Source organism: Myxine glutinosa, chromosome 5, assembly GCF_964187855.1.
Source record: "Myxine glutinosa chromosome 5, kmMyxGlut1.1, whole genome shotgun sequence".
Classification (NCBI taxonomy): domain Eukaryota; kingdom Metazoa; phylum Chordata; class Myxini; order Myxiniformes; family Myxinidae; genus Myxine; species Myxine glutinosa.
Genome location: NC_136265.1, coordinates 83,958,000 through 83,984,658, shown reverse-complemented (window position 1 = coordinate 83,984,658; position 26,659 = coordinate 83,958,000). Strand labels below are relative to the sequence as shown.

The following is a 26,659-nucleotide window of genomic DNA, read 5'->3' as shown; positions in this document are numbered from 1 at the left end:
TGCGGAGCTTTTGGCCATGTGAAAAGGTTTTGTCCGAAGGTATCGTGTGTAAGGTGTGGTGAAGCAGGTCATAGTGACGCTGATTGTAAAAGAAATAACACCCCGGTCTCTAACGTGCGAAACAACGTAAACCGAAATACCCGAACGGTTCCTAGCGACGCTCCCTCGCACTCGAGGAGTAGGGATAATACTCCTGTTCGTCTTAGTGTAAACGACAACACCGCTGATTCGGTAAATAATGAAATAACCCCAGATAACCCACCTGTGGTGGCAGATGCTACGTGCAGTGAGGAGATGGAAGAAAATCCCATTGTGGTGACAAAGAAACGAAGAGCACCTGGTGCTTGTAACTCCAACATTACTTTGAAAAAGGTAGTGTTGGATAAAGACAGTGTGGGTGCAGACGCCCTGGAACGTCTTTCTCAGGTGTCCACAAGCTGTGTTGACACCAGGGAGAAGGAACATGAATTAATTAATTCTGAAACATTATCGGGCAGCACCGAAAACCTGGGAGAAAAAGTAGATGGTGAGACTAAAGATGATGGTGAGCCCATTAGTGAGCCGCCACCTTCACTACCTGCTGAGACCGAGCGGATTGGGAATGTCTCAGCCCCAAGCTCCTCTTTACCCCTGCAAGATCTAAATCATGACACTGGTTCGTCAACTGAGCCAGTGAACATCTCCCTGCAGGAGGGTGAAGCCGAGATTTCAGCTCCTGCTGAATGTCCCGGGTACCAGAGTGAGGATGACTCTACCATAGAACATTCCAGCAAATCTTCGGACTTGGCTGGAATCAAAATGGTGACTGTGCAGACTGATATATGTGACCCGGGTGGAGCTGTTTCTGATTTGTCAGATTCAGAGGATGAAGTTGAGATGACTGAGTTGTCTCAATCTTCATCTGATCAGTCATCCATAGCCCCTCAACTCGTTATTTCTTTTCTGAATGACACCTACCGACACCGAAATGTGATTGTAAAAGATCATTTTCCTGATTTAATTTCATTCATCCAGGCTGCAAAGGACATAATTAGGAGGCCGGATGAATTTCATTTAACAAGGTCGCTGTTTCATCGGCTTAGAAAGGCTGTTACAAAAGCAGGGAGCGAGATTTCCCAGCAACCGCTCACGCCTTTTGATAATCCATGAAAAAAATCACCTTTGGAACCTTAAATATGAATGGCGGAGGTGCAAGCCAAAACCGCCAGGTTCAGGTGAAAAGTTTATTTGAGCGCAAGAAAATTGATGTGCTCTTACTCCAGGAAACCCATATAATTCAAAATGGGGAGTACGACTGGTGTCGCCTCTTTAAAGGACAATGCTTTTTTAGTAACATGTCTTCTTCTTCTGCTGGTGTAGCCTTTTTACTCAGACCAGGCCTGGTACCTGAGTCATGCCTCTTCCAGGAGGTGATTAAAGGCCGGTTTATTTCATTGGAACTGGTCATTAATAATTTTCGGTTTACACTATTCAACGTTTATGCACCAAGTGAGAGTGTGGAACGAAGAGCTTTCTTTTCATCTTTAATTCGACACATGCAGTCGATAGATCTCAATAATTGTATTTGCATGGGGGGTGACTTTAATTGCACCTTTAAACCCAGTATAGACCGAAATACAGCAGAACCTCATCCCGAAGGTAGTACTGATTTGTTAAATTATTTTTCGGCAGTGGGTGTGCTAGATGCATGGAGACTGCATTACCCCAACAAATCTGAGTATACTTGGGGACGATGTGCCAATGGGAGAATGACCTTCGCTAGACTTGACCGTTGGTACATAAACTCACAGTTCAGGAATGCGGTTATCTCTCCAAATCATTTTCCATCTTTGTTTTCTGATCATCATTTAGTTACCATGGGCCTCTTTTTCCCTCAACCCTTACGCAAAAGTGCATACTGGAAATTCAATACCAGTCTTCTCGAAGATGCTTTGTTTAAAGACGCCTTCCGTGCTTTTTGGGTCATCCAACTTTCAAGAAAGCCCTCTTTCTCTTCTTTAGCATTATGGTGGGATAATACAAAAGCTCAGATTAGAGTGTTTTGTCAGCAGTTTGTTTCAAATGGAACTGACATAAAAAATATAACAATGGCTTGTTTAGAAGCTGATATTATACGGTTAGAGTGTAAACTGGCTAAAGATAATATCAGAAGAGACCACAGGTTATTGGTTGAAAAGAAGGCTCAACTGAGAGAGCTGATTCAGGAGAAAGCAGCAGGCCTGTTAATTAGATTAAGAATAAACAATTTAAAGGTATCAGACACCCCGAGTAAATCTTTTTTCCAAATGGATTTTGTCAATAAGTCACCCAAAACCCTTTTCTCTGTACAAGACTTTAGGGGAAACATGGTTGCCAACCCTGGAGATGTAAGGTTGTGCATTAGAGAGTTTTTTTCAAAAGTCTATGCAAAACAAAATGTTTGTGAGCAAACCATGGAATTTTTAACTTCTCACCTTTCATCCCTAACTGAGCCTCAGTGCCTGGGCCTGGATTCAACAATTACTTTGCCTGAGCTAACGCAGGCCCTAAGTGAAATGGACTCGGGGAAAGCTCCTGGGATTGACGGCCTACCGGCAGAATTTTTCTTGGCTTTTTGGGACCTTTTGGGCCCTGAATTATTGAATGTCCTGGAATCATCCTTGGTGCTTGGAGAACTCCCACTAAGCTTCAGAAGAGCAGTGGTGTCGCTGATTCCAAAGACTGGGGATCTACGACAGATAAAGAATTGGCGGCCGGTCTCGTTATTATGTACGGACTATAAAATATTGTCAAAAGTGTTGGCCAGTCGGATGAAGACGGTAATCGGTGATCTAGTCCACCATGATCAGAGTTACTGCATCCCAAACAGATCTATTTATGATAATATTTTTTTGATTAGAGACTTAATGGAATGTGATTGCTTGGAAAAAGATTTTGGGATAATATTCCTGGATTTGGAAAGGGCTTTTGACAGTGTGGATCATGTTTTTTTGTATCGGGTGCTAGAAGCATGTGGCTTTGGTGTCAATTTTAGGGCCTACGTGACTTTGTTGTACAACAATATATTTAGTTTATTTAAAATAAATAACGAACTCAGCTCTCCGGTACAGGTTCAAAGAGGGGTGAGACAAGGATGCCCGGTTTCTGGGTTATTATTTTCCTTGGTAATGGAATCACTCCTAATTTTATTTAGGAAAAATATTTCAGGAGTAACTGTATCCCCTGGGAGTCCTTCAGTAGTTGTATCGGCTTATGCAGATGATGTCTGTGTGGTTGTTAAGAAGGAGAGTGATATCCCAGCACTTGTTGAATGTTTAAATCTTTTTTGCCTCGCTTCTTCTTTGAAGTGTAACTGGGACAAGAGTAAGGCCTTATGGATTCCCTGTCTCAAGAACATTCCACCTGGAAGAGTGCTGGTACCACCTGTGCATCTACCAACAAAGTTAAAATGGGTGGAAGACGGAGTCAAATACCTTGGGGTTTTCCTGGGATCTCCACATTACGTCCTCAAAAATTGGGACGGGATTGTTGAGCATGTCAAAAAAAGACTGGGACTGTGGAAACGAGCTCTGCCCCACCTTTCCTACAAAGGCAGGGTTCTAGTGGTGAATAATTTGGTGGCTTCTTCCCTGTGGCATAGGTTTATCTGCCTTCAGCCGCCAGAGGCACTACTAAAGGCAGTGCAGAGGCTACTCGTGGATTTTTTTTGGAGTGGTCACCATTGGTTACTACCAAATGTCATATGTAGCCCCTTGTCTGAAGGTGGCCAGGGACTGATCGACATAAAAAGTCGTATCATGGCTTTTCGGCTGTGTACCATACAGCAGTTGCTGTACAAGGAACGACTGCCAAGCCGACTTCTGGCCTATCACGTGCTGCGAAAAGCAAGCGGGCTCGGATATGGCCTTGAACTTTTCTTAGTCCAACTCCAACATGTCGACACATCTCATCTACCATCATTCTATCAGAGCCTTCTGAATGCCTGGCAAAGCCTTTCGACTAGTCGCCAGCAAGAAACCTATGCGACAAGCATGTTTGTGGAAGAACCCCTTTTTTACAACCTACTGTTTCCTGCAATTCCAAGAAGCCGAGACTTTCATCAACACTTTATTACAGCGGGCATAATCAAAGTGTTGGACCTCCGCCATGATTCTGGTTGGGGGTGGAAGTCGGTGCAAGAGATAGCCGATATGACTGGAATATGGTCAAACAGAATAATCGGAAGAATACTAAAGGGAATAGTAAAGAAAAGCTTCCAACTTGGACTAAGATGGACCCAGGAAGTTTTGGTGACATCCAATGACTGGCATTTTCCTGGTTTATTGGTACAGCCTAGTCACGGAGACTTGCCCCCAATTAGTGAGGGACAAAACATTTTTCAGAAATGCAGTAGTAAAGACCTGTATCGGTTATGCACTGCAGTTCTGCTTGGGAACTCACCGTTAAATGGAGTGGCCAGGTGGAAAGGGCTAATGCCGGAAGGACTCCCATCTGAGCCTGCATGGGAATCAGTATACAGTAAGCTGGTAAGCAAAAGGACAGGTGATCTCCAGTGGCGAATGATACACTGGATCATTCCATCTAATAAATTAGTGAGTCATTTCGCGTCCATATCTACGTGTTGCCCGTTCTGTGTTTACACAGAGGATGTGTTCCATGCATACGTTGATTGTGCAAGGCTTGTGCCTTTATTTCAATGGCTGAACTACATGGCTGGAAAAATGAAGATCACTTTTTCTCTGCGATCATTTATTTTTGGTTTCAATGATATGAAAGAACATGTACATATGTTGTTTTTGTTTTTAGTGGCCACGGCGAAAATGGCAATTTATTTATCGAGGAAGGAAAAACTGAAAGGAAAGCCGATTGGGCAATGTGATGTCTTGTTCTTTTTTAATGCCTTGATATCTGCAAGACTCAAACTTGAATTTTGTGATTCTGGAAGAAAGAAATGTATTGATGAGTTTATGAACATCTGGTGTTTTGATGGGATCTGCATGGTGCAGGAGAATGAATTATTGATATATTTGTAGGTTTGTTGGGATTGAATCAGTGTGTGGTCGGTTTTTCTGTTGTTGTTTTTCTTTTCTAGTTCATTGGACTGTTTTGATTTCCTGTCATTATCTCTTTTTCTTTTCTGTATTTTTGATTATTGTGCCTGTATTGAATAGTATCTTCACCGACTGGCTTGTATTTTTATATTAAAAAGTCTTTCTGGCTTTCTGTCTTTATGTCTTTATATATATATATATATATATATATATATATATATATATATATATATATATATATATATATATATCTCTCTCTCTCTCTCTCTCTCTCTCTCTCTCTCTCTCTCTCTCTCTCTCTCTCTCTCTCTCTCTCTCTCATAACCTTGCTGGTGACGTCACGTCAGCCTTGGCGCGCTACCAACCAGCGCCTCTCACCGAACCTTCCAGCTTCGCGCCACCCACACTCGTTGGCTGGAGTTTTGCGCCTCGCGCGCTGACCAATCACAGGCCCGTAGCGTGGTAATAGCTCGTGCTACTCGATGTTCCTAGGCCGCCGGAGGTGTAGCGGCGGCGGCCATCATCAGCGGTGTCCTGGCCTGGTTTCTTTGCCTGTTCCTTCTGAAGTCATTGTCAGGGAAGGGAATTTAATGTTGCACTAAGGAGATCCTAACTAAGTGGTTGTGGTGCCAAAAGGGACAAAGGTTTAGCTACCAGATGTAGACACACAGGGGCGTTATCTTTTAATCCCTAACTCTATTTATCACACGAACATCCTGGTATGCTCACAGGTATACTCTTAACCGACAAAACGCCTACACATGAAACTTATTACAGGTGGATTCCTTACCGCGACAGATGAAGCATGTTACCTTCACAGATCTATCTAGCTCTACATATCACTACCACACCTGACATAACAATATATATTTGGGGTAAGGGCAGCAAGGTCAACAAAGGAAGAGGAGGAAGTAGAGGAAATAGAGGCAACAATAGAAGAGATGGTAAGGGCAGCAAGGGATGAGGAGTGAATACATAGAATTGATAAAACTAATTTGAAATTATTAAATTTAAAATTAAATAACTATTTATTATTATTATTTTTTTGTATACTGAATCGAGGCTCATGAAAGAGCTAACATTTACTTCACAAACAAATCAACCAGACAAACAAAATATATAAAAAGAGGGAGCGGAAGACAAGATGGGGAGAGAAGGGGAAGCACACAAACACAACATTTGAGAGCAGGGAGATGTGTGGGGGAGAGGAGGCGTGGGAAGGGGGGGGGGGGGGGGAGGGAGAAGTATAAAACATAAGGACACCAAGGACTTCCAGGACAGAAGTTGGTATTTCAAAAAAGTGGAATTGGGGTGAAATTAGCGGGGGTAGAAAAGATCAAGGTTTTGGATGGGGGAAGATAAGAGATGGTGGTGAACAGCTGTTTTAAAGACCTGGAGGGAGGAGTGGGATTGAAGGGAGTGAGGGAGTTTGTTCCAGAGGCGGGAGAAAAGAGGAATGAAAGAGTGAAGGTGAGCAGAGAGCCGAGATTTCGGCAGTTTAACCATCAGAGGGTTGCTGGCAGATCTTGTGCGACCTGTAGGAATATTTGGGGGACAGAGCACAGAGAGAGCTGGGGGTGCAAGGCCGGAGAGGAGTCGGTAGAAGACAGAAAGACCACCTACCTGCCTGCGGTGAGTGAGTGAAAGGCCCTCAGAGATAGCTTCATCGCGGGAGATTCCAATAATTCTGAAAGCTTTGGTTTCAACAGCGTGAAGCTGAGCTAGGTGTGAGGCAGGAGCACCGGCCCATAGGGGAGAACAGTATTCCATTGAGCTGCGGATGAAAGCCTTGTATGTGGTGAGGAGCTCAGGTGTGCCGAGGAAGGACTTCGCACGACGGAGGATGCCCAGTCGGCGACTGGCTTTGGAGGCCAGCTTGGAAATGTGGTTTTCCCAAGAAAGATCATGGCAGATAGTGAGACCCAAAAGCTTGAGCGACAGAACTTCTTTGAGAGGATTGTTGAGAAAGTAGATGGGAGGGTTGTCCAGTCGATCTTTTCGGAGAGACATTGTAAGAGTGTGAGATTTGTCAGGATTGAAAGACATGTTCCACTTGTTTGACCAGTCTGTGATTTGGCCAAGTCTTCAGAGAGTGAGGAGGCTGCAGACTGCCGATCTGAGGGAAGAGGAATGGAGCGGCAGAGAGTGGAGTCATCAGCAAAGAGATAGAGAGGATTTTCAAGAGAGTCAGAGAGATCATTGATGAAGACCAGAAAAAGCACGGGGCCCAGAACACTGCCTTGGGGAACTCCAGCCTGAACAGGAAGAGGAGATGAGAGAAACCCATTCAGGGCCACACCTTGACGACGACTAGAGAGGAAGTCCACCAGCCATGCGTGGAGATTTCCATGGATACCAAAGGAGGAGAGTTTGGTGAGCAGAGCGGGGTGCCAGACCGTGTCGAAGGCACGTGATATGTCGAGGGAGACAGCTCTAATTTCCTGTTTGGCATTGAGGACCTCCATCCATTGTTGAGACAGCAGAAGCAGCATGTCCAGAGTAGAGTGACCTGGTCTGAAACCAAATTGATGATCAGAGATCAAGCCATTGGAGAAGAGGAAAGATTTCATATCCGAAGCAATGATGGATTCCATGACTTTGCTGATAATTGGGAGAAGGCTGATTGGTCTGTAGTTGCTAGGATCTGTTTTTGCACCTTTTTGTGCATAGCGGTGATGTTGGCTGATTTCCAAGCAGATGGCAGTTGACCTTGAGCAAAAGAGAGGGTGAAGAGAACAGAGAGAGGGTGAGATAGAGCGGCAGAGCAGGATTTTAGGACCCGTGGGCTGATGCCGTCGGGTCCAGTTGCAGAATCAGAGTCGAGGGTTGACAGAAACTTTTCCACCTTGTCAGGAGGAAAGGACACGGAGTCCAGGAGCAGCAGGGTACGACTGGGTATGGTGGGTACAGAGAGGGATGGGTTTGGGACACAAGATTTAGAGGCAAACACAGAGTTGAGGCATTCAGCTTTTTCACGTGCGGAGTCAGCTGTGTAGCCGTTTGAGGTAAGCGAGGGGATGGAGGGGGAACAAACACCAGAAACGGATTTGACCAGATGCCACCAGGATTTGGAAGAGGGAGACAGATAAGAGAGTTCAGTCTTGAGAACGGAGAGATATTGTTTCCTGGCTCTCCTGAGGGTGGACACACACTTGTTTCGGGCTTTGTGAAAGGAAATGAGATTTCCTTCCGTTGGATTTGCTTTCCAGGAGACGAAGGCAAGTTGTTTCTGGGCAACAGCCTCACCACAAGATTCCGTGTACCATGGATGGGAGGAAGGGTATGACAACTGAAGACGAGATGGGATAAATCTGTGCATGAGAGAGAGCAATTTACTTTGGAAGAATTCCCAGGATGAGTTGATGTCAGAGGTGGTAGAGATGGGAGACCAGTCCAGATGATTGATGGCTGCTTGAAGACCGTGCCAGTTGGCCTGAGTGAAATGCCAGACTCGTCGACGCTGAGCAGGCTCCCTGAGGATGGTCAGAGAGATGTCCACTTTAACAAGGACATGATCAGATGATCCGATTGGAGCAGAAGAAGAGCAGCAGACATTTTCAGGGAAGTTAGTCATAACCAAGTCCAGAAGAGAAGTTGTTCCGTTGACTGAGATCCGGGTTGGGAAATTGACAGATTGTGTCAGTCCCAGTGAGTCGCAGAAGTCCTTTGTTGAGGAGCCATGGCTTGACCAGCAAATTTGGGATATTTGACCAGCAAACTCTTCGGCTCGTGGCTGGGAGATTGGCGATCGGAATTGCTTAGCAATCCGTCAATCACGAGTCTAGTCGCTCGTGGTCGGCGGCCTCAATGGAACCGGAGTTCGAGGGGGAACAGGGCATAAACCCCCCTTAGTACGTCGACCAATCCGGGATCCGCAACAATACCCTGCCCAATGCATCACCAGATTTGACTCCAGCACAGCCATCAACAGGTGAACCTTGCACATGCCTCTTCCAGATATTTTTAGTGGCTTGCCAAGTGTAACATTTTGGAACATCACAGTACAATAGGGTCCGTGCAAAATCATCTTGTTGGCAGAGCTTAAAGAAAGCAGTGAGTGTGGTTGTTGGTGGGTCTTGCACTCGCTGGTGGATGTTTTCATCTGTAAGGTGGATAGCGCTCATGAATAGGAAAACTCAAGATTCTCCAGACTGCTTCATTGCTGGAGATGTACCTTGCGGTTTGATACTGTCCACTTCGTTTTTGGCCTCATTGTGCAAAGAAAAGACGGCCATGTCACTACCCTTGTTTATATACTTGCAGACATACTTGATTGAGTTGGTGGAACTGCAGAATTCCACATTAATGTGTGCATCAAATATCTTGCATAGTACAGGAGAATATGGAACCACCCACTGGTTATCAATGACTATTTGCTCACCATTGCAATGTTGCTTCTTTTTGGTGGTGAAGCCACCATCTCCTGTCTCCTTCTTCGGTATAGTGGATATCTATCATCTTGATCTGTCTGTGTTTCTTGTCGAAGCTTTCTTGGGAATCTTTTTGTGCATTTTCCATCTTTCATGCAGGGAGACTGTCGGTGAAGTGTTCCACATGGACCATGGATCATTTGTTTAGTAACAGTGGCATAGAGGATAGGATCCTCTTGTGGATCAGGAAGTTTGCACTAATTGCTCAATCAATTTGACTCAATCTGATCTTTCCGAAAGCCAGAGAAGAATATGAACATGAGGAAGTCCCCTCTTTTGCCATTCAACGGAGTACATTTCGCATTTTACTTGTCCAAATACTGCACCTTTTGTTAGCAAGTCCATAAGACGAATTACTTTCTGTCGAAAAACACATGCAAGCACATCATGCCTGTCCTGGGGTTTTTGTGCGTCCATTAGCTCTTGAATGATTTCTGGCCAAGATGAATTGCAAGTGAATGTAATGAAGAGGTCAGGCCTGCCATAATTTCAAACACATACCATCACATCTTGACTTTTTTCAAACAAACATTTTCAAACATTCAAACAAACAGGTCCCCCGGTGAAGGTTGATGGTAATATTACCAACTGGCCAACATTGTGAGTGTTTCCATCATTGACTACTGCATCTCGAAGGTGGATGTAGTTCTCTGCCCGCAGGGTCTTTTGGTTGAGCTTGATATACAGAAGTCGTTCAGTTTCAATTTTCGCATACGTCAGCAATGAACTGATTAAAAAGGCCGTGACATCTTAGTAGATGGTTGAAGTTGTTTTCACGTACCATAATTCGGTAGGCGTAGAAGTCCAAAAATGACCTTTTTTTTTTTTTACCAACAATGGGATCACCTGTTGCTGGATTAACATACCAGTACTTGAAGTGGTAGCCATTCTCTCCATAACTGAAAATAATGGGGGTATTGTAAAGCATCGTAAGCACAGTGAGTCTCAGAAACTCTCGATATTTGACTGTCACGTTGCTGAAGGATAATGTCACGCCGTTCGCTTTCCTGTCCGACCATTAGAATTGCAACCTCATTTGTAACTGGCGCATTGAATCGCCGGTCATGTTCACCAGTCAGAGTTTTGTCAGCCCTGATAATGACCTTTAACTCCTAAGATGTCATGCTCTCCATGGCTGTCTTGAAGCTCTGGACATATTTGTTGTTCTTGTGAAACATTTCTTGCAGCTCCAGGACAATATCGAATTGGATTCCAGAAATGTTGCCACATTGTTGCTTAGCCTGCTCACTGTCATCTGCCATGAAATATATTTGCAAGAAAGTGTGTTCTTTTCCTGGTAGTGGTAGCAAAGATCCAATTCGGTGGTATACTTGTCCTTGGACCTTGAAAGTCGGCATGAAGTTGAGATTGCCATTTATCTGTTTTGCACCAAAAGAAGTCATCTGAAAGCTGCAGGTGTACTTTCTAATGTTAGTTAAGAAGTTTTTTGAAATGGGTGTGTCAGCCAGCATAAGGGTTTTTAGAGGCTCTGGAGGCTGTGGCAGTTGTGGCAAAGTCACCTTTCCATTTGAGCAACACATTCCAGGAGTTTCCAATGTCCATTTTTTTGCAAGGCAGTACTGGCACGTTTGAGACATATTGCCAATGGAAAGATCGGTGGCAGGCATAATTAGTTGAAGAATTGTACTTCAAGGCCTCACCTTGCCAGTTAGCTGCAGTTGGTTTTCCTCTGGCATGACATATTCGCACACAATCAGTAGATAGTCTGGCTCTCTTAGCCTCAATAGTTGAGTTAGCTCGAGCTTGAGCTGCTCTCATGCGATCTGCAGATTGTCTGTCTTAAACAGCCTCCAATGTATCATTTGCTCGAGCTTGAACTGTTCTCATGCGATCTGCAGATTGTCTGTCTTGAACAGCCTCCAATGTATCATTTGCTCGAGCCTGGGCTGTTCTCATCCCATCTGCAGATTGTCTGGTTTGAACAGCCTCCAATGTATCATTTACTCGAGCTTGAGCTGTTCTCATCCAATCTGCAGATTGTCTGGTTTGAACAGCCTTCAATGTATCATTTACTCGAGCTTGAGCTGTTCTCATCCGATCTGCAGATTGTCTGGTTTGAACAGCCTTCAATGTCTCATTTACTCGAGCTTGAGCTGTTCTCACCCGATCTGCAGATTGTCTGGTTTGAACAGCCCTCAATGTATCATTTGTTCGGGCCTGGGCTGTTCTCATCCGATCTGCAGATTGTCTGGTTTGAACAGCCTCCAATGTATCATTTGCTCGAGCCTGGGCTGTTCTCATCCGATCTGCAGATTGTCTGGTTTGAACAGCCTCCAATGTATCATTTGCTCGAGCCTGGGCTGTTCTCATCCCATCTGCAGATTGTCTGGTTTGAACAGCCTCCAATGTATCATTTACTTGAGCTTGAGCTGTTCTCATCCGATCTGCAGATTGTCTGCCTTGAACAGCCTTCAATATCTCATTTACTCGAGCTTGAGCTGTTCTCATCCGATCTGCAGATTGTCTGGTTTGAACAGCCTCCAATGTATCATTTGCTCAAGCCTGGGCTGTTCTCATCCGATCTGCAGATTGTCTGGTTTGAACAGCCTCCAATGTATCATTTGCTCGAGCCTGGGCTGTTCTCATCCGATCTGCAGATTATCTGGTTTGAACAGCCTCAATGTATCATTTGCTCGAGCCTGGGCTGTTCTCATCCGATCTGCAGATTGTCTGGTTTGAACAGCCTCCAATGTCTCATTTACTCGAGCCCTGGGCTGTTCTCATCCGATCTGCAGATTGTCTGGTTTGAACAGCCTCCAATGTATCATTTGCTCGAGCCTGGGCTGTTCTCATCCGATCTGCAGATTGTCTGCCTTGAACAGCCTCCAATGTCTCATTTACTCGAGCTAGAGCTGTTCTCATCCGATCTGCAGATTGTCTGGTTTGAACAGCCTCCAATGTATCATTTGCTCGAGCCTGGGCTGTTCTCATTCTGTTAGCATCTTGTCTGGTTTCACTTGCCTCAGCACTTTCTTCACCTCTCTGTTGTCGCCTCTGTCTTGATTTTGCAGACATGCGTCCAAGTGATTGTTTTGGCATTGTGTGCCGAGTAAGATTAGAAGAGTCTGAACAGCCAGAAAATGCGGAAGTCTTGGTAATAATACTTCGGGAAATGTTGTTGTAGTCAGAAAAGTTGTTGGTTTTGGAGATGTTGGGCTTGTTCTCGGCCAGAAAATAAGGGGGAAAACTCCAAAAATGTAGATCTAGAAATGCAGTCATAAACATGAAGTCAATCATTAAAATTATACATTAAAGTATTCATGTACTGTACTGTACCGGGTGTTCTACCGGTATTTTTACATTCTCCGTGTGGTAAATACTATACTGTAATAATAAAGAAAAAACTGTAAATAACAATCTATAATCTAAGAAGAATATGTCTTACCACTAACTTCGTTCACTTCCGGAATTGTTTGATTCATTTGTGTTCAAATGTTTGCGAATTGTCTTGTATTTATTTAGTCTCTTCCGATGTGCAGATTGTCTAGCTTGAAAAGCTGGCGCAAATACTGTAATAATAAATCCTGTAAATAGTGTAAATAACAATCCATAAACTAAGAAGAAGAGGAAGAAGTCTTCCTACCAACTGCGTACACTTCCGGAAGTGTTTGATTAATTTGCGTTCAAATGTTTGCGAATTGTTTTGTATTTATTTATGCGAATGTGTGTCATTAATTTAAAAAGGCTTAGGCACAATCGATGGATTATTTATTTTTAACTCCAAAAAAACGATCTTTTTTTTCCCCAATGTTATTATTTATTTATTTTGCCTAAAACACCCCCAGGCACTCACTGATGAACCTCTGAAAGTTTGACGAAGATCTGTTCAGCCATCTCTGAGAAAAATGGCAACACACAGACAGACAGACAGACAGACAGACAGACAGACAGACAGACAGACATCTTCTCTTATATAGTAGATGTGCACATACACTTTAAACATGTATATACATGTGGGATATGGGATATTTACATGTGGGGTGGGTGTGTGTGTGTGTGTGTGTGTGTGTGTGTGTGTAACCCACTCCCCTGTGGGTGATACACTCCCTGGTGCAGTGTGCGTCGTGATGTGGGAGGGATGGGGGTGGGGAGGGAGAGGATTTGAGCTCTTGAAGTCACATTTTACATGAGATGTAATCACACATTTCCAACTGTATTTCCCATGTGCATGCACATGCATTCACATGTTATCAGAAGTAAATACATTGTGTAGATTACATTATTTGTGGATCTGATAAAATGGCAGTGACCATTTTGTGAAACTGAATATGCAGGTGCAGCATCTAACTCAATATGTCGAAATGGCGTATATTAGTCAGGCTCACTATGTTAACAAATATAATTTCTTTCAAAATTTTGGGATTAGCAAACCTGTACATTTTTGGAATCTTCAGAGCATGGAGAATCTGAAAATCAATGTTGGCATTTGCACAGACACCTGCATGGCCGCCATTTTGGATTTTGAAAATGGCCGCCATAAAATACATATTTTGCGCGATCTCGGCTTCTAGTCAACCTAGAGACTTACTTAAATATGCTAATCCTATGTTTTCTGGGTCAATGAATCCAATAAAGGCCTCAAAATAGTGCTCAGGATTATAGAAAAGCAACAAACATAGGTAATTGAAAACCATTGTCTTTATATTTGTGATATAACTGTATTACATAATACAGGGTGTCTCAAAATAGATGGAACCCATTAACATGATAATAATTTATTACTCAGACAAGAAACTCCAAAAAAGATTACATTTCCTGGAAGCTGATATGATAACAATTAAAAAACTGAAGATTTCAGGTCTCTCGCTCAAAGGATACATTTATTAGAGCACATGTTCCAAATGACCGCCTTTGCGCCTTAGACACACTTGAAGCCGACGAGCGAAGTTGTCAATCACCCTGACACACTCTTCCTTCCTGATGGCACGAATCTTCTGGGTGATGGCCACTTTCAGTTCAGAAATGGATTGAGGACGATTCTCATACACGTGGTCCTTCAAGAACCCCCAGAGATAAAAATCTGGGGGGGTTCAGATCAGGTGAATGCGGAGACCACTCGGGTTCGCGGCACCTGCTGATCAGCTGATCAGGGAATCGGTGGTCCAGCCACTCCATCGTGATGTTGGCTGTATGTGGAGTTGCCCCATCTTGTTGGAACCATTGCACATCCCGATTCACGCCACGACGTCTCCCAAGTCCCCTCCGGAACTTGTTGAGCACCACAATGTAACGCTCCTTTGTGACAGTGACTGCCTCCTCGTCTGCGTCTTCAAACCAAAACGGCCCGATTATGCCATGTTTTGAGATGGCCACCCAGGCCGTGCATTTCACTGAGTGCAAGGGCCTCTGAAGCACCTCGTCTGGGGCTTGTGTGCCCCAGAACACATTGTTCTTGCTATTGACATGCCCACAGAGCAAGAAGTGTGCTTCGTCGCTGAACCAAACATCATCAAGAAAGTCAGGATCCTCTTCGATCTTGTTCTCGAACCACCGGCACATCACAACACGTTTTGCCATGTCAGCTGGTGTGAGTTTATGCTTGATCTGGATCTTGTATGGGTACAGCTGAAGATCCTTGATCAAGATTCTTTGCAATGACGCATGTGAAAGACCCAGCTCTTGGCTACATCTTCGGATGGACTTTTTCAGGCTCCTTCCGACAGAATGTCTCACCGCATTCACATTGTCAGGAGATCTTGCAGTCAGCTTCCTGCCAGAACTGGGTGTTTCTGCCTTCTTGTTGAGGTAGTTTACTGATCCAGTGGCTTGAAATTTGTGTGCCCAACGATAAATTTGGTTTTTCTGGGGATAGTTGTTGAAGTTGAACTTCCTGCGAAATTTTGCTTGCACCGTTTTGAATGATTTCATCTCCAAATAAGTAGTGACGCAAAATATTTTTTCCTCCTTTGTCCAAGGCATTTTGATTGATAATTATTAGTTGTTATGGTCTCCTCTCTTCAAATCTGAAAAAAAAGAACAAGAACATTAATATTGGCAGAATTATTAGCAGTGACATGGGTTCCATGTATTTTGAGACACCCTGTACATGATATTGCAAGTCCTTTGAAGTTATAGGTTGTTATAGGAAGTTATAGGTAGTATCAGATTGAACTATAAGTCCTATACACAGGATCTATGAGGTCTATACCGTTCAGGAATATGCTTTTACAGATCTTCATCACTGTCCTGAGTGTCATTTTCGCAAAGGTGTCTACGCAAATGTAAACATTAATTTTTGGATTCCTCATGCTCTGAATATTCCAAAAATGTATAGTTTTGCTAATCTACCAAAATTTTGAACGAAAAAACATAGGGAACCTGACTATATGTTCATGTTTATGGGATTCCCACGGGTGACCCCACTTGTACATATAATAAAAGGCAGTGTCCGTCTGTCTGTCTCCTCCATAACTCCAAAACCATGAAACATAGCGGCCCCAAACTTTGCAGGCATACGCCGAGACCTCCAACAGATTGCAATGATGGAAACTGGGTGTTTGAGTGTGTTACAACACCCTTTCTGATGATTAACGAGGTGCTCTCAAGAAAAAACCCGAAATAGCCTTACCAATATGGTGGGGCCCGCTTTCTTGGATTGCCCACTGCACCTTGCTGGGTTATTAAGCCGCCATTTTGTTCCGGCCTGCTCAAACGTGCCTTGCCTTGGAAACACGATCAATAATTATTATTACATAATTGAAGCATATCATCAAAATCTGGATTTGGATATGAGTGTTGGATGCTGTAGACTCAATAAATGTCCAAATCTGGAGTGAAATCTGACAAAATTTACCATATCTAGCGATTTTATAACTTAGTGAATATATTCATTTTTTGATTCTCCTTCTGAGGTTAGTTTTTTAAAATTTAACTTAATCATTTTTAACTTGATTCATACTTCCATAGGATATGGTGTCACTCCACTGTGCCTGTGATCTGTTTTTAAAATTCCTTGGCCATTTCAACCTGAAGCAATCAGCTTGCTATCGCTTGCCAAGCCAGTCGTTCCTTGTCATCCATTTTATTGGAGTGTTTGCTGAAATTTTGGCGCAATAGTGAGCACGTGCTTTGGCAAAACTATATTTTTTGTTTTTTGATTCATCAATTAATTGAGTAGTTGCTTAATTATTATCGATTCATTAAGGACTTATTGATTTCCTTTCTCATCTGGGCAATATCCCAGGCACTCTTTGAGCTTTGAAGCTGATATTTGGACACGACAATGATCAAGTGATTTGGCTGAAAAGGGAATTTTTGATTTATTGATTAATCAATTAATTGATTAATAATTTAATTATTCGATTAATGACTTGGTTAATTAATTTTTTTTAGTTACAGATTCGCATGAAACGGTGGTGGTTTAGGTATTATATTAGCCATTTGATTAATAATTTAATTATTTTACCATTATTATTTATTTCTTTTCATTATTCATCACATTTATTTTCTTTCTCATCTGGGCAATATCTCAGGCACCTTTTGAGCTAGGAAGCTGATATTTGGACATGACAATGACCAAGTGATGTGGCAATAAAGGATATTTTTGATTTATTGATTAATTAATTGTTTATTTATTCGATGAATGACTGATTTCATCAATTTTCAAAAAGTTACAGCTTCGGATGAAACGCTGGTGGTTTTGGTATGCTATTATCCAATTGATTAAGAAATTATTTTATGATTACTGTTTATTGATTTTAATTGCACAATGAATCAATCAATTAATGTACACCTGTTCCTCCCAATACCATCTCTATGTGCTGCACGGCGGTATCTCCAGGCGCCGAAGGCTCCCTGGCAATTCCTCCGCCATTTCAACCAGAAGCAATCAGCTTGCTATCGCTTGCCAAGCCAGCCGTTCCTTATCACCCATTTCATTGGAGTGCTTGCTGGAGTGCTTAAGCCGCTTCGCGAGGGCTCTTAATTAATTAGTCACAAGGCCGGGGAAGTTTGGGTGTGTTATAACACCATTTTTGAATATGATTAACCACCACTTGGTGAACGCTATTCAGGTTATTTTTGCAAGCCATGGCTTTACAGTAGACAGAGCTCCCTTTTTGTTTTTACGTACCCATTTTTTTTATTGACTAACATTTAGTTTGGGAGCCCTGGCGGGGTTTAGTTCGGGAGCCTGTTTGCTTGGCCTTTGTCAGTTTTTACGGTCGGCCCTGTTACAATTGTAAAAACGTAGGGAAAAGCCACAGGAGGCAATCACATACTGGGGAAAACTAACTTTATTCCCTGTATAGTTAACGGAGCTTCCCCCCCCCCTCCCTCTCGCCGCCGCCCCCCCTGTGTGAGGACACATAAACAATCTTCAGCTTCAATTTCCCTACTTAAATACATTGAGATGTCTCCTACTCGTCCACGGTCCATTCTGTAATTATACAATCCTGCCTTCACTATGAGATTCCATCATCTATCCCCACAAACGTAACAATATTTTGTATCCGCTGTGAGTATGAAAGAATATCATGACTATGATTATGATGTTACACGTCTCTTTTACAAGTGTTTAACATCAGTTGTTGGTTTTTGTGGCAGGTCAAAAAGGTTATGTACCCAGACACCTTCTACTTTACCATTTTGAGGCACCCTGTGGAAGTGGCAGCTTCATCCTTTTCTTATTTCAAAGCTACAGCTTCAGCGTTCCGCAACGTCAATTCCCTCGACTCCTTCATGCAGAATCCTCTTCGGTTTTTCCGTCCAGGTGCCAAGGGAAATAATTATGCCCGTAACCTCATGTGGTTTGACCTTGGGCTGGATCCACAGAAAAATCATACACAAACTGAACTGCAGAAGATTTTCAGCAGCCTCGACGACACCTTCGGCATCGTCCTCTTGGCAGACTATTTTGACGAGTCGATGGTGTTGCTCCGGCATGCTCTTTGCTGGTCCTTGGACGACGTTGTCACATTCAAGGTTTGTTTGATGGAGAGAGTTAACAGAATTGAAGGGATTTTTAAAAACGGATTTAATGATCAGGTGAAAGGATGTGATTTCTGCCTGTGGGGCAGTCCATGAGATCATGGATTTGTAAGTTTTCTATTTTTCACAAACACGTGTCTTAGCGCTGCTTTTATACATATGGGATAAACTTGTTTTTTCTCAAAAACAAAGGAAAGCACAGACAAAGATATTACATTTCAGCAGATCTAGAGAAATAGAAATACAAGGAGGTTTTGAGCCGGATGTCGCAGCAAACGTAGAAAATAAATTTATGGTGAAAGGTTAATGTTGGAAGACCATTAAAACAGCACCATTAAAAGAAGGATTTATGAGGAAAATTGCCTTTTATACCTCTCCGTATATCATGAGAATTCCCATTGGATACTGACATGGAAGATCTCATCTTTTTCAACTGTTAAATCTTTTTATCCACCCTTGTCGTTCTCCCCACAGATTAACAGCCGCAGCAATGCTTCAATAAAAGCTATATATCAAGAGACTGCTGTCCGCCTTCGCCAATGGAATAGCCTCGACTGGGCCCTCTACTCCCATTTCAACACCTCCTTTTGGGACCGTGCAGTCCACTTTGGCCTGGCACGTTTAGATGCTGAAGTGCAGGAACTAAGGGCTCGAAGGAACGTTCTGGCTACCCTTTGCCTGCAGGGCTCTGCCGTGGAAGGAAAGATCATCAACGACACACAGTTTAAGCCATTCCAACCTGGCACAGTGAAAATTCTGGGCTATCAGTTGAAGCCGGGCCTTTCGAATGAGGAGTTCAATCGCTGTTCTCGCCTCATTCTGCCCGAGATAAAGTACAGGGCCCGCCTTTTTGCCCGACAGTTCCTGAGGAAGATACGAGCTCCCATGAAGATACGAGCTCCCATGAAGACACAAGCTCCCATGAAGATACGAGCTCCCATGAAGATACGAGCTCCCATGAAGACACAAGCTCCCATGAAGACACAAGCTCCCATGAATACACGAGCTCCCATGAAGACACAAGCTCCCATGAAGACACAAGCTCCCATGAAGACACAAGCTCCCATGAAGACACAAGCTCCCATGAAGACACGAGCTCCCATGAAGACACAAGCTCCCATGAAGACACGAGCTCCCATGAAGATACGAGCTCCCATGAAGATACGAGCTCCCATGAAGACACGAGCTCCCATGAAGATACAAGCTCCCATGAAGATTCGAGCTCCCAACTGAAACCAAACCATTCCCTCTCCCATGATTAGGCCACCATTTGGAGAAAAACAAAGGCCTAGTTTCTGAACCGCCATGATCTGATGTTTGTGATGTCATATTGTTGTCGTTGACATTGTCATTTAGGATTCATTATCCTCACGCTTTAAAAGAAAATGGGGGAATATTGTGACCCGGTCCGTCTGCTAACGATGTATTTGGCAAAGTCCTGTCCTTCTGCAAATCTATCTCCTCCTAAACGGTTGTGCCAAAATTCACCAAACTTGGAAGTTATGATCAGCACATGGCAAGATGGTGCAAGATCAGTATCATTTTGGACCCACCCTGGGGCTCTGGGGCAGGGTGAAAACTTCAAATACCAAAAATGTAAATTAAACTTTGTACAAATCAATCAACATTAAGGGTCACATGAAATACGTAACAATTTTAAGGTGTAGCCCGTAGGGCAATGCCATCTGGAACAGCATTTGTCTGTCTGTCTGGTGTGTGTATGTGTGTATGTCTCCCACAAATGTCCACCAATCAGAGCTGAGGATCTGGTCACATGACAGTGGGACGGTATTTAGTAACGATTAAAGTTGCATATTTTACTAAAAGGAAATATAATAACCTTCTGTGGAATGTTTTGGGGTTGCGGCGGGTGTTGTAAGGTAGGTACGAGGTTTCAGAATTTCCTCAATACAATTATAATTTTGAAATGTGATCGACACGGACCTTGCTCCAGAATCCGGAAGTGAACAGATGATGACTGTTTGCTGGTTTGATAATATCTCAATATAATCGTGATTTAACATTATACTTTGATATATTAACATACCATATTATTGATTTGGGATTGGAATGATGAATGATGCTGTTTGGAATGAAAATATAGAGATATTGACGTGACGTCCGTGCACGTGATGTGCAAAACAGGATGAAGCAATTGGTTCACTTCTCTCTCCAACGTCAGTTTATGATCAAGGAACAACTTTATTTCAATTGAATGAATTTCAATTTGAATTTAATTCACGAATTGGAACATGAATCGGAAAACGGACCTGTAGCTTAGCAGTAATTTGGCTCTTAATTCGTCCAGATTTGTTTGGTGTATATGTCGAGAGGTGTGTTTTATTTTTATTTTTTGTTCCCTGTCGCACCGCGGAACGAAAGGGGGACTATGGTTTTCCCCTCCATCCGTGTGTCCGTCCGTCCGTCCGTCTGTCTGTCTGTCTGTCCATGCGTGCGTAAGTGAAGGAGCGCATTCGAATTTGGTGTGTGGGTGCAACCCACGTCAAAATCCAAGATGGCCGCCGCCATGTTTGTCTGATGCCATGTATGTCTGAACTTTGTGAGCGGAATATCTTGAAAAATAAGCGAAGTACCAACTTCTAATCTGGCGTGTGGGTGTATCTAGGCATAAGGAAGAACTATATTGAAAATTGGGTCGCCACGTCAAAATCCAAGATGGCCACCGCCATGTATGTCTGAACCTTGTGAGCGGAATATCTTGAAAAATAAGCGAAGTACCAACTTCTAATCTGGTGCGTGGGTGTATCTAGGCATAAGGAAGAACGCTATTGAAAATTGGGTTGCCACGTCAAAATCCAAGATGGCCACCACCATATATATGTCTGAACCTTGTGAACGAAATATCTTGAAAAATAAGCGAAGTACCAACTTCTAATCTGGTGTGTGGGTGTATCTAGACATAAGGAAGAACCCGATTGAAAATTGGGTCGCCACGTCAAAATCCAAGATGGCCGCCACCATATATATGTCTGAACCTTGTGAGCGAAATATCTTGAAAAATAAAGGAACTACTAACTTCTAATCTGGTGTGTGGGTGTATCTCCGCATAAGGAAGAACGCTCTTGAAAATTGGGTCTCCACGTCAAAATCCAAGATGGCCGCCGCCATGTATGTCTGAACCTTGTGAGTGGAATATCTTGAAAAACAAGCGAAGTACCAACTTCTAATCTGGTGTGTGGGTGTATCTAGGCATAAGGAAGAACGCTATTGAAAATTGGGTCGCCACGTCAAAATCCAAGATGGCCGCCTCCATGTATGTCTGAACCTTGTGAGCGGAATATCATATCATAGCATGTTTTCTGCGTCTTCCACTTTGTCAACTCACATCACTTCCCCGACGGGGGACCTAGGCGTAACGCTTGTTTACTCTGTCTGCCTCTCTGGCATTGAAACAAAATTGAAAATCATTCCAAAGAGGAAGCTTACTGTTAAGGAAGCTTACAGTCATAGCTTACAGTCATCATTCCAAAGAGGAAGCTTACAGTCATAACTGCACATTATGTTTCTGGTGTAATTGCCACTGCAGATAATGCATTACTAGGAAGTTGTCTGCGCCTGCATGGGATTCCACACAGGATAGGGATGTCGGTGGAAAAAATACAAATGGCATCTTCAGTCACCCAGCCGGGAGGCTGGGAGCAACAATTTGCATTTATTTCCACATCTGATGCAATTTAAATTCTCCAATGATGACGAAGTGCTCCATTTGAAACTTTGTTTGATATATGTAATTTTTTTGATGCCGACAATCCGTAATAAAAATTTGTGTTGGTTCCAAAGCCAGTGACCAATTGTTAATTAATAGTAGGATATGAAGTACTGTAGAGGTGTATAAAATTTGGTCAAAATTGGTCAAAGATCAAGGTCAATTCTATACAAAACATATAGAAACATATAAAAAACAAAAACAAAAACAAAAAAACAAGAAAGAGCAATCAGACATTGCAGACCCACGCCAGGGCGTGTTAGTGGTGTTTAAGGCTTTTGTGTTAAAACAAATATGACGACTGAACCACATGACCAATGACGTCATCAGCATTTTTCTTTTCTCCACCTATTTGTCTCTAGGTGACGCTCAATAAATTTCATCTTGATCGGATGAAGTTTTGTACTTTTCGAATTATGACGTCATAATGGAGGCACCTATGACATTGAAGGAGCTGTGGCTCCCACGTCGATCGAAAGAATGGACGCGACAAAAAGCTTGAATTCATCTGAGCTGCTTTATTAGAATCAAACACTCAGGCACTCTGGGAAAAACGTTTTACGGTCGGCAATATATATCTATTCCGCCAGGGGGTTTGCCCAGGCCTGGCGCCAGGGGGCGTGGCCCCGCGGGCCGGCTGCGGCCTGGCAAGCCGAGGGCGAGCCTGCCCGGGCGTCCCGACCGAGGCCTGGCAAGTCGAGCGCGGGCCTGCCCGGGCGTCCTGGACGAGCCCGGCCTGGTGATCGCTCCGCGTCCTTGATAGGTGCAAGGCGATTGTGTAACCCCAGCGGCAGCCGCTACACACGTCCCCCCAGAATCGACTTGCACCGACAGGGTCAACTTGAGGGGGGTCCTGATGACCCGGCCGAAGCGACCCCTGGTGGGTCGTGGGAGGGGGTCCGGTGAGGTGGTGGGCGGTCGAGTGGGGGGCACCGTGGACGGGGGGCGGCCTCGCCGCGGCGGGAGGGCCACCCGTGGTGGGTGGTCGACGTCCACGTGCGCCGGCTTGAGGCGGTCCACTGCAATCCGGTCCGACCTGCCGCCGATGTCGATGACGAACGACTTGTCGTCCCGTCGCAGCACCCGGAAGGGCCCGTCGTACGGCGGCTGGAGTGGCCGCCGATGTGCGTCGTGACGCACAAAAACATACTCCGCTGTGCGGAGTGCTGGGGGGACGTAGGACTGGGGGTCACCGTGGTGGGATGTCGGCACGGGGGCAAACCGTCGGGCGGCCTCCTGGAGGTCCGAGCGCTGGTGAGCTGCAGACCAGGGACTGGTAGCGTCGGGCACGAATTCGCCCGGGACGCGTAGCACCTGGCCATAGACCAGCTCGGCGGTGGATGCCTGGAGGTCCTCCTTGGGGGCCGTGCGAAGGCCCAAAAGGACCCACGGCAGCCGGTCGGCCCAACCGCCGTCTTGAAGGCCGGCCATGAGCGCGGCCTTCATGGAGCGGTGGAATCGCTCGCACAACCCGTTTGCTTGGGGGTGGTAGGCCGTAGTACGGTGGAGCTTGACCCCCAGGTTGCGGGCGACCGCGCCCCACAGCTCGGAGGTGAACTGTGGTCCGCGGTCTGACGAGATGTCCGCCGGTGCGCCGAAGCGGGCGACCCAGGTGGCGATGAAGGCCTGCGCCACGTCGGCGGTGGTGGTGGAGACGAGGGGAACGGCCTCCGGCCACCTGGTGGTCCTGTCCACCATGGTGAGCAGGTGTGTGAACCCTCGTGATGGGGGAAGGGGGCCCACCAGATCCACGTTGACGTGGTCGAAACGTCGTTCGGGCACGGTGAAAGGTGCCAGCGGGGCCTGGGTGTGTCGGTGGACCTTGGCCCGTTGGCAGGCGGTGCAGGCGCTGGTCCAATCGCGGACGTCCCGACGAAGGCCGTGCCAGACGAAACGCGCCGACACCAGCTTCTGGGAAGCTTTCCGGCCCGGGTGGGAAAGGCCGTGGAGGGAGGCGAAGATGCGGCGTTGCCAGGTGACGGGCACGATGGGGCGAGGCCGGCCTTGGGAGACGTCGCAGAGCAGGACAGTGTCCGCGCAGGGGATGTCGGCCAGGCGGAGGCCCGTGTCCGCCGCCCGGAGGGCTTGCACCGTGGTGTCGGTGGTTTGGTCCGCCGCCATGAGCGCAAAATCCACGCCCAGGTGGACCGCGTTCGCGCTGGCCCGGGAAAGACAGTCGGCCACGGCGTTGTTTTTGCCGGCGACGTGCCGGATGTCCGTGGTAAACTCCGACACGGCGGAGAGGTGGCGCTGTTGGCGGGCCGACCATGGCTCCGTGACCTTGGCCATGGCGTAAACCAACGGCTTGTGGTCGACGAACGCCGTGAAAGGTCGGCCCTCCAGGAGGTGGCGGAAATGGCGGACGGCCAGGTGTAGACCGAGGAGCTCCCGGTCAAACGTGCTGTATTTGAGCTCGTTCGGCCGGAGCTGCCGGCTGAAAAAAGCGAGTGGCTGCCAAACCCCGTTCACCCATTGCTCATGTACGGCGCCCACCGCGTAGTCGGAGGCATCCGTGGTGAGGGCGATGGGAGCGTTGAGCACCGGGTGAGCGAGCAGTGTTGCGTCGGCGAGGGCCCGCTTTGAGCTTTGGAAGGCCGCATCCATTGCTGCGGACCAGGCGATGTCGTGCTTGGCCGGCTTGCCCCGGAGGGCTTCGTAGAGGGGCCGCATGAGTTGAGCAGCGCGGGGCACGAAGCGGTGATAAAAATTCACCATTCCCAGGAATTCCTGCAGGGCCTTTATGGTGCGGGGACGCGGGAAAGTGGTGATGGCCTCGACCTTGGTTGGCAGCGGCACAGCCCCGTTCTTGGTGATGTGGTGGCCCAAAAAATCAACGGCCGTCGTGCCGAAGTGGCATTTGGCCGGGTTGACGATGAGGCCGTGCTCGCTGAGGCGCCCGAACAGTGTTCGGAGGTGGAGGAGGTGCTCGGCCCGGGACGTGCTGGCGACGAGGATGTCGTCCAGGTAAACGAAAAGGAACGGCAGGTCACGCAGCACGCCGTCCATCAAGCGCTGGAACGCCTGAGCCGCGTTCTTGAGACCAAACGGCATCCGCAAGAACTCGAATAAGCCGAACGGCGTGATGACTGCCGTTTTAGGGACGTCGGCCGCCCTGACAGGTACCTGGTGATATCCCCGTATGAGATCAATTTTTGAAAAAATGACCCGTCCCGCCAGACGGGCGGAGAAGTCTTGGATATGCGGGATCGGGTACCTGTCGGGTGTTGTAGCGTCATTAAGACGGCGGTAGTCGCCACACGGGCGCCATCCACCCCCCGGCTTTGGCACGATGTGCAGTGGCGAGGCCCACGCGCTATCGGAGCGCCGCACGATGCCGAGGTGCTCCAACGCGTCGAATTCGGCCTTCGCAACGGCAAGCTTGGCTGGGTCGAGGCGGCGGGCCCTGGCGTAGACCGGCGGGCCCGTGGTTGGTATGTGGTGCTCGATCCCATGCCGTACTGCGACGGCCGAAAACGTCGGCCGCGTGAGGGCCGGGAACTCCGCGAGCAGGCGAGCAAACTCGTTCGCCGCCGGGACGGTGCGTGCCAGCTCGGTCGGCGCGGAGCTGCTCAATGTGCATACCAGGGAGCTGAAGGTTTCAGCGTTGATTAAACGACGCCGTTGGACGTCCACCAGCAGTCCGTGTGCGCAGAGGAAGTCGGCGCCGAGCAGAGCCATGGGCACGTTGGCGGTTACAAACGTCCAAGCGAAGCGTTGGCCGCCGAAGCAGAGGGTGACGTTGCGCGGGCCGAAGGTGCGGATAGTCGATCCGTTGGCCGCAACCAAGGAGGGGCCGCAAACCGCGGATTGCCTGTCCTGGTCAGAGGCGGGCATGACGCTCACTTGGGCGCCGGTGTCGCACAGGAAGCGCCGTCCGGACGCTTTATCCGTGATGAACAGTAAGTTGCCCGTGTGACTGTGGCCGGCGTTCATGGCAGGTAATGAACGCCGGCCTGGCCGTTTCCCGACCCGCCGAAGGTGCACGGGGGTCGGCATGTCCGGGCCTTCTGTCCGAACCTGGCATGATAGGAACACCACGCTTGGTCGGGTGGAGGCTTCGGACGTCGTGCTGAACGTGGTCGGCTCGGTATAGCGGCCGCCAATTGCGTCGGCAGTTCGGCCGTCGAACGCGCCGGGTGCTCGGGCGCCATGGATGGTGCATCAGGCGGCGGCGGGTCCCATGTCGCCGCTGCGATGCGCTGTCCCGCGGCGGAGATTTTGTCGGCTTCTCTGGCAAGGGCCCGGGGATCTGTGATCGTCGTGCTTGCCAGGGCGAGGCGTACCGGGTTAGGCAGCTGACGGAGGAACAGCTCCCGGAACAGGAATGCCGGAGAGTGCTCGCCGAGCAGCGAAAGCATGTAGTCCATTCGCTCGGAAGGGCGCGTGTCGCCGAGCTCCGGCAAATCGAGCAGGCGCCGTGCGCGTTCCGCCGCTGGGAGGGCGAAAGCATCGAGGAGAAGCTTCTTAATCGCGCCGTATTTGTCCGCGGCTGGCGGTCTCTCGAGGAGGCTCAGGGCGCGGGC

At 46.6% G+C, this 26,659-nt stretch overlaps 1 protein-coding gene and 1 long non-coding RNA gene across 6 annotated transcripts in view; one reads left to right on the top strand and one right to left on the bottom strand.

Annotated features, from left to right (window-relative positions):
- The window catches only part of LOC137427407 (galactose-3-O-sulfotransferase 2-like), a 93,066-nt gene extending 73,410 nt beyond the window's left edge, over positions 1-19,656 (top strand). For all 5 annotated transcript variants that reach the window (XM_068116880.2, XM_078778237.1, XM_068116881.2 and 2 more), the window contains 2 exons: positions 18,026-18,403; positions 18,884-19,656. In XM_068116880.2, coding sequence (XP_067972981.2) covers positions 18,026-18,403; positions 18,884-19,642 — 1,137 coding nt within the window. In that variant the 3' untranslated portion in view covers positions 19,643-19,656. The remainder of the gene's footprint in view (positions 1-18,025; positions 18,404-18,883) is intronic.
- A 1,007-nt stretch (positions 19,657-20,663) lies between these two features.
- The window catches only part of LOC144892321 (uncharacterized), a 340,168-nt gene continuing 334,172 nt past the window's right edge, over positions 20,664-26,659 (bottom strand). Inside the window, exon 3 of the long non-coding RNA XR_013623513.1 lies at positions 20,664-22,573. This is a non-coding gene — a long non-coding RNA (uncharacterized LOC144892321). The remainder of the gene's footprint in view (positions 22,574-26,659) is intronic.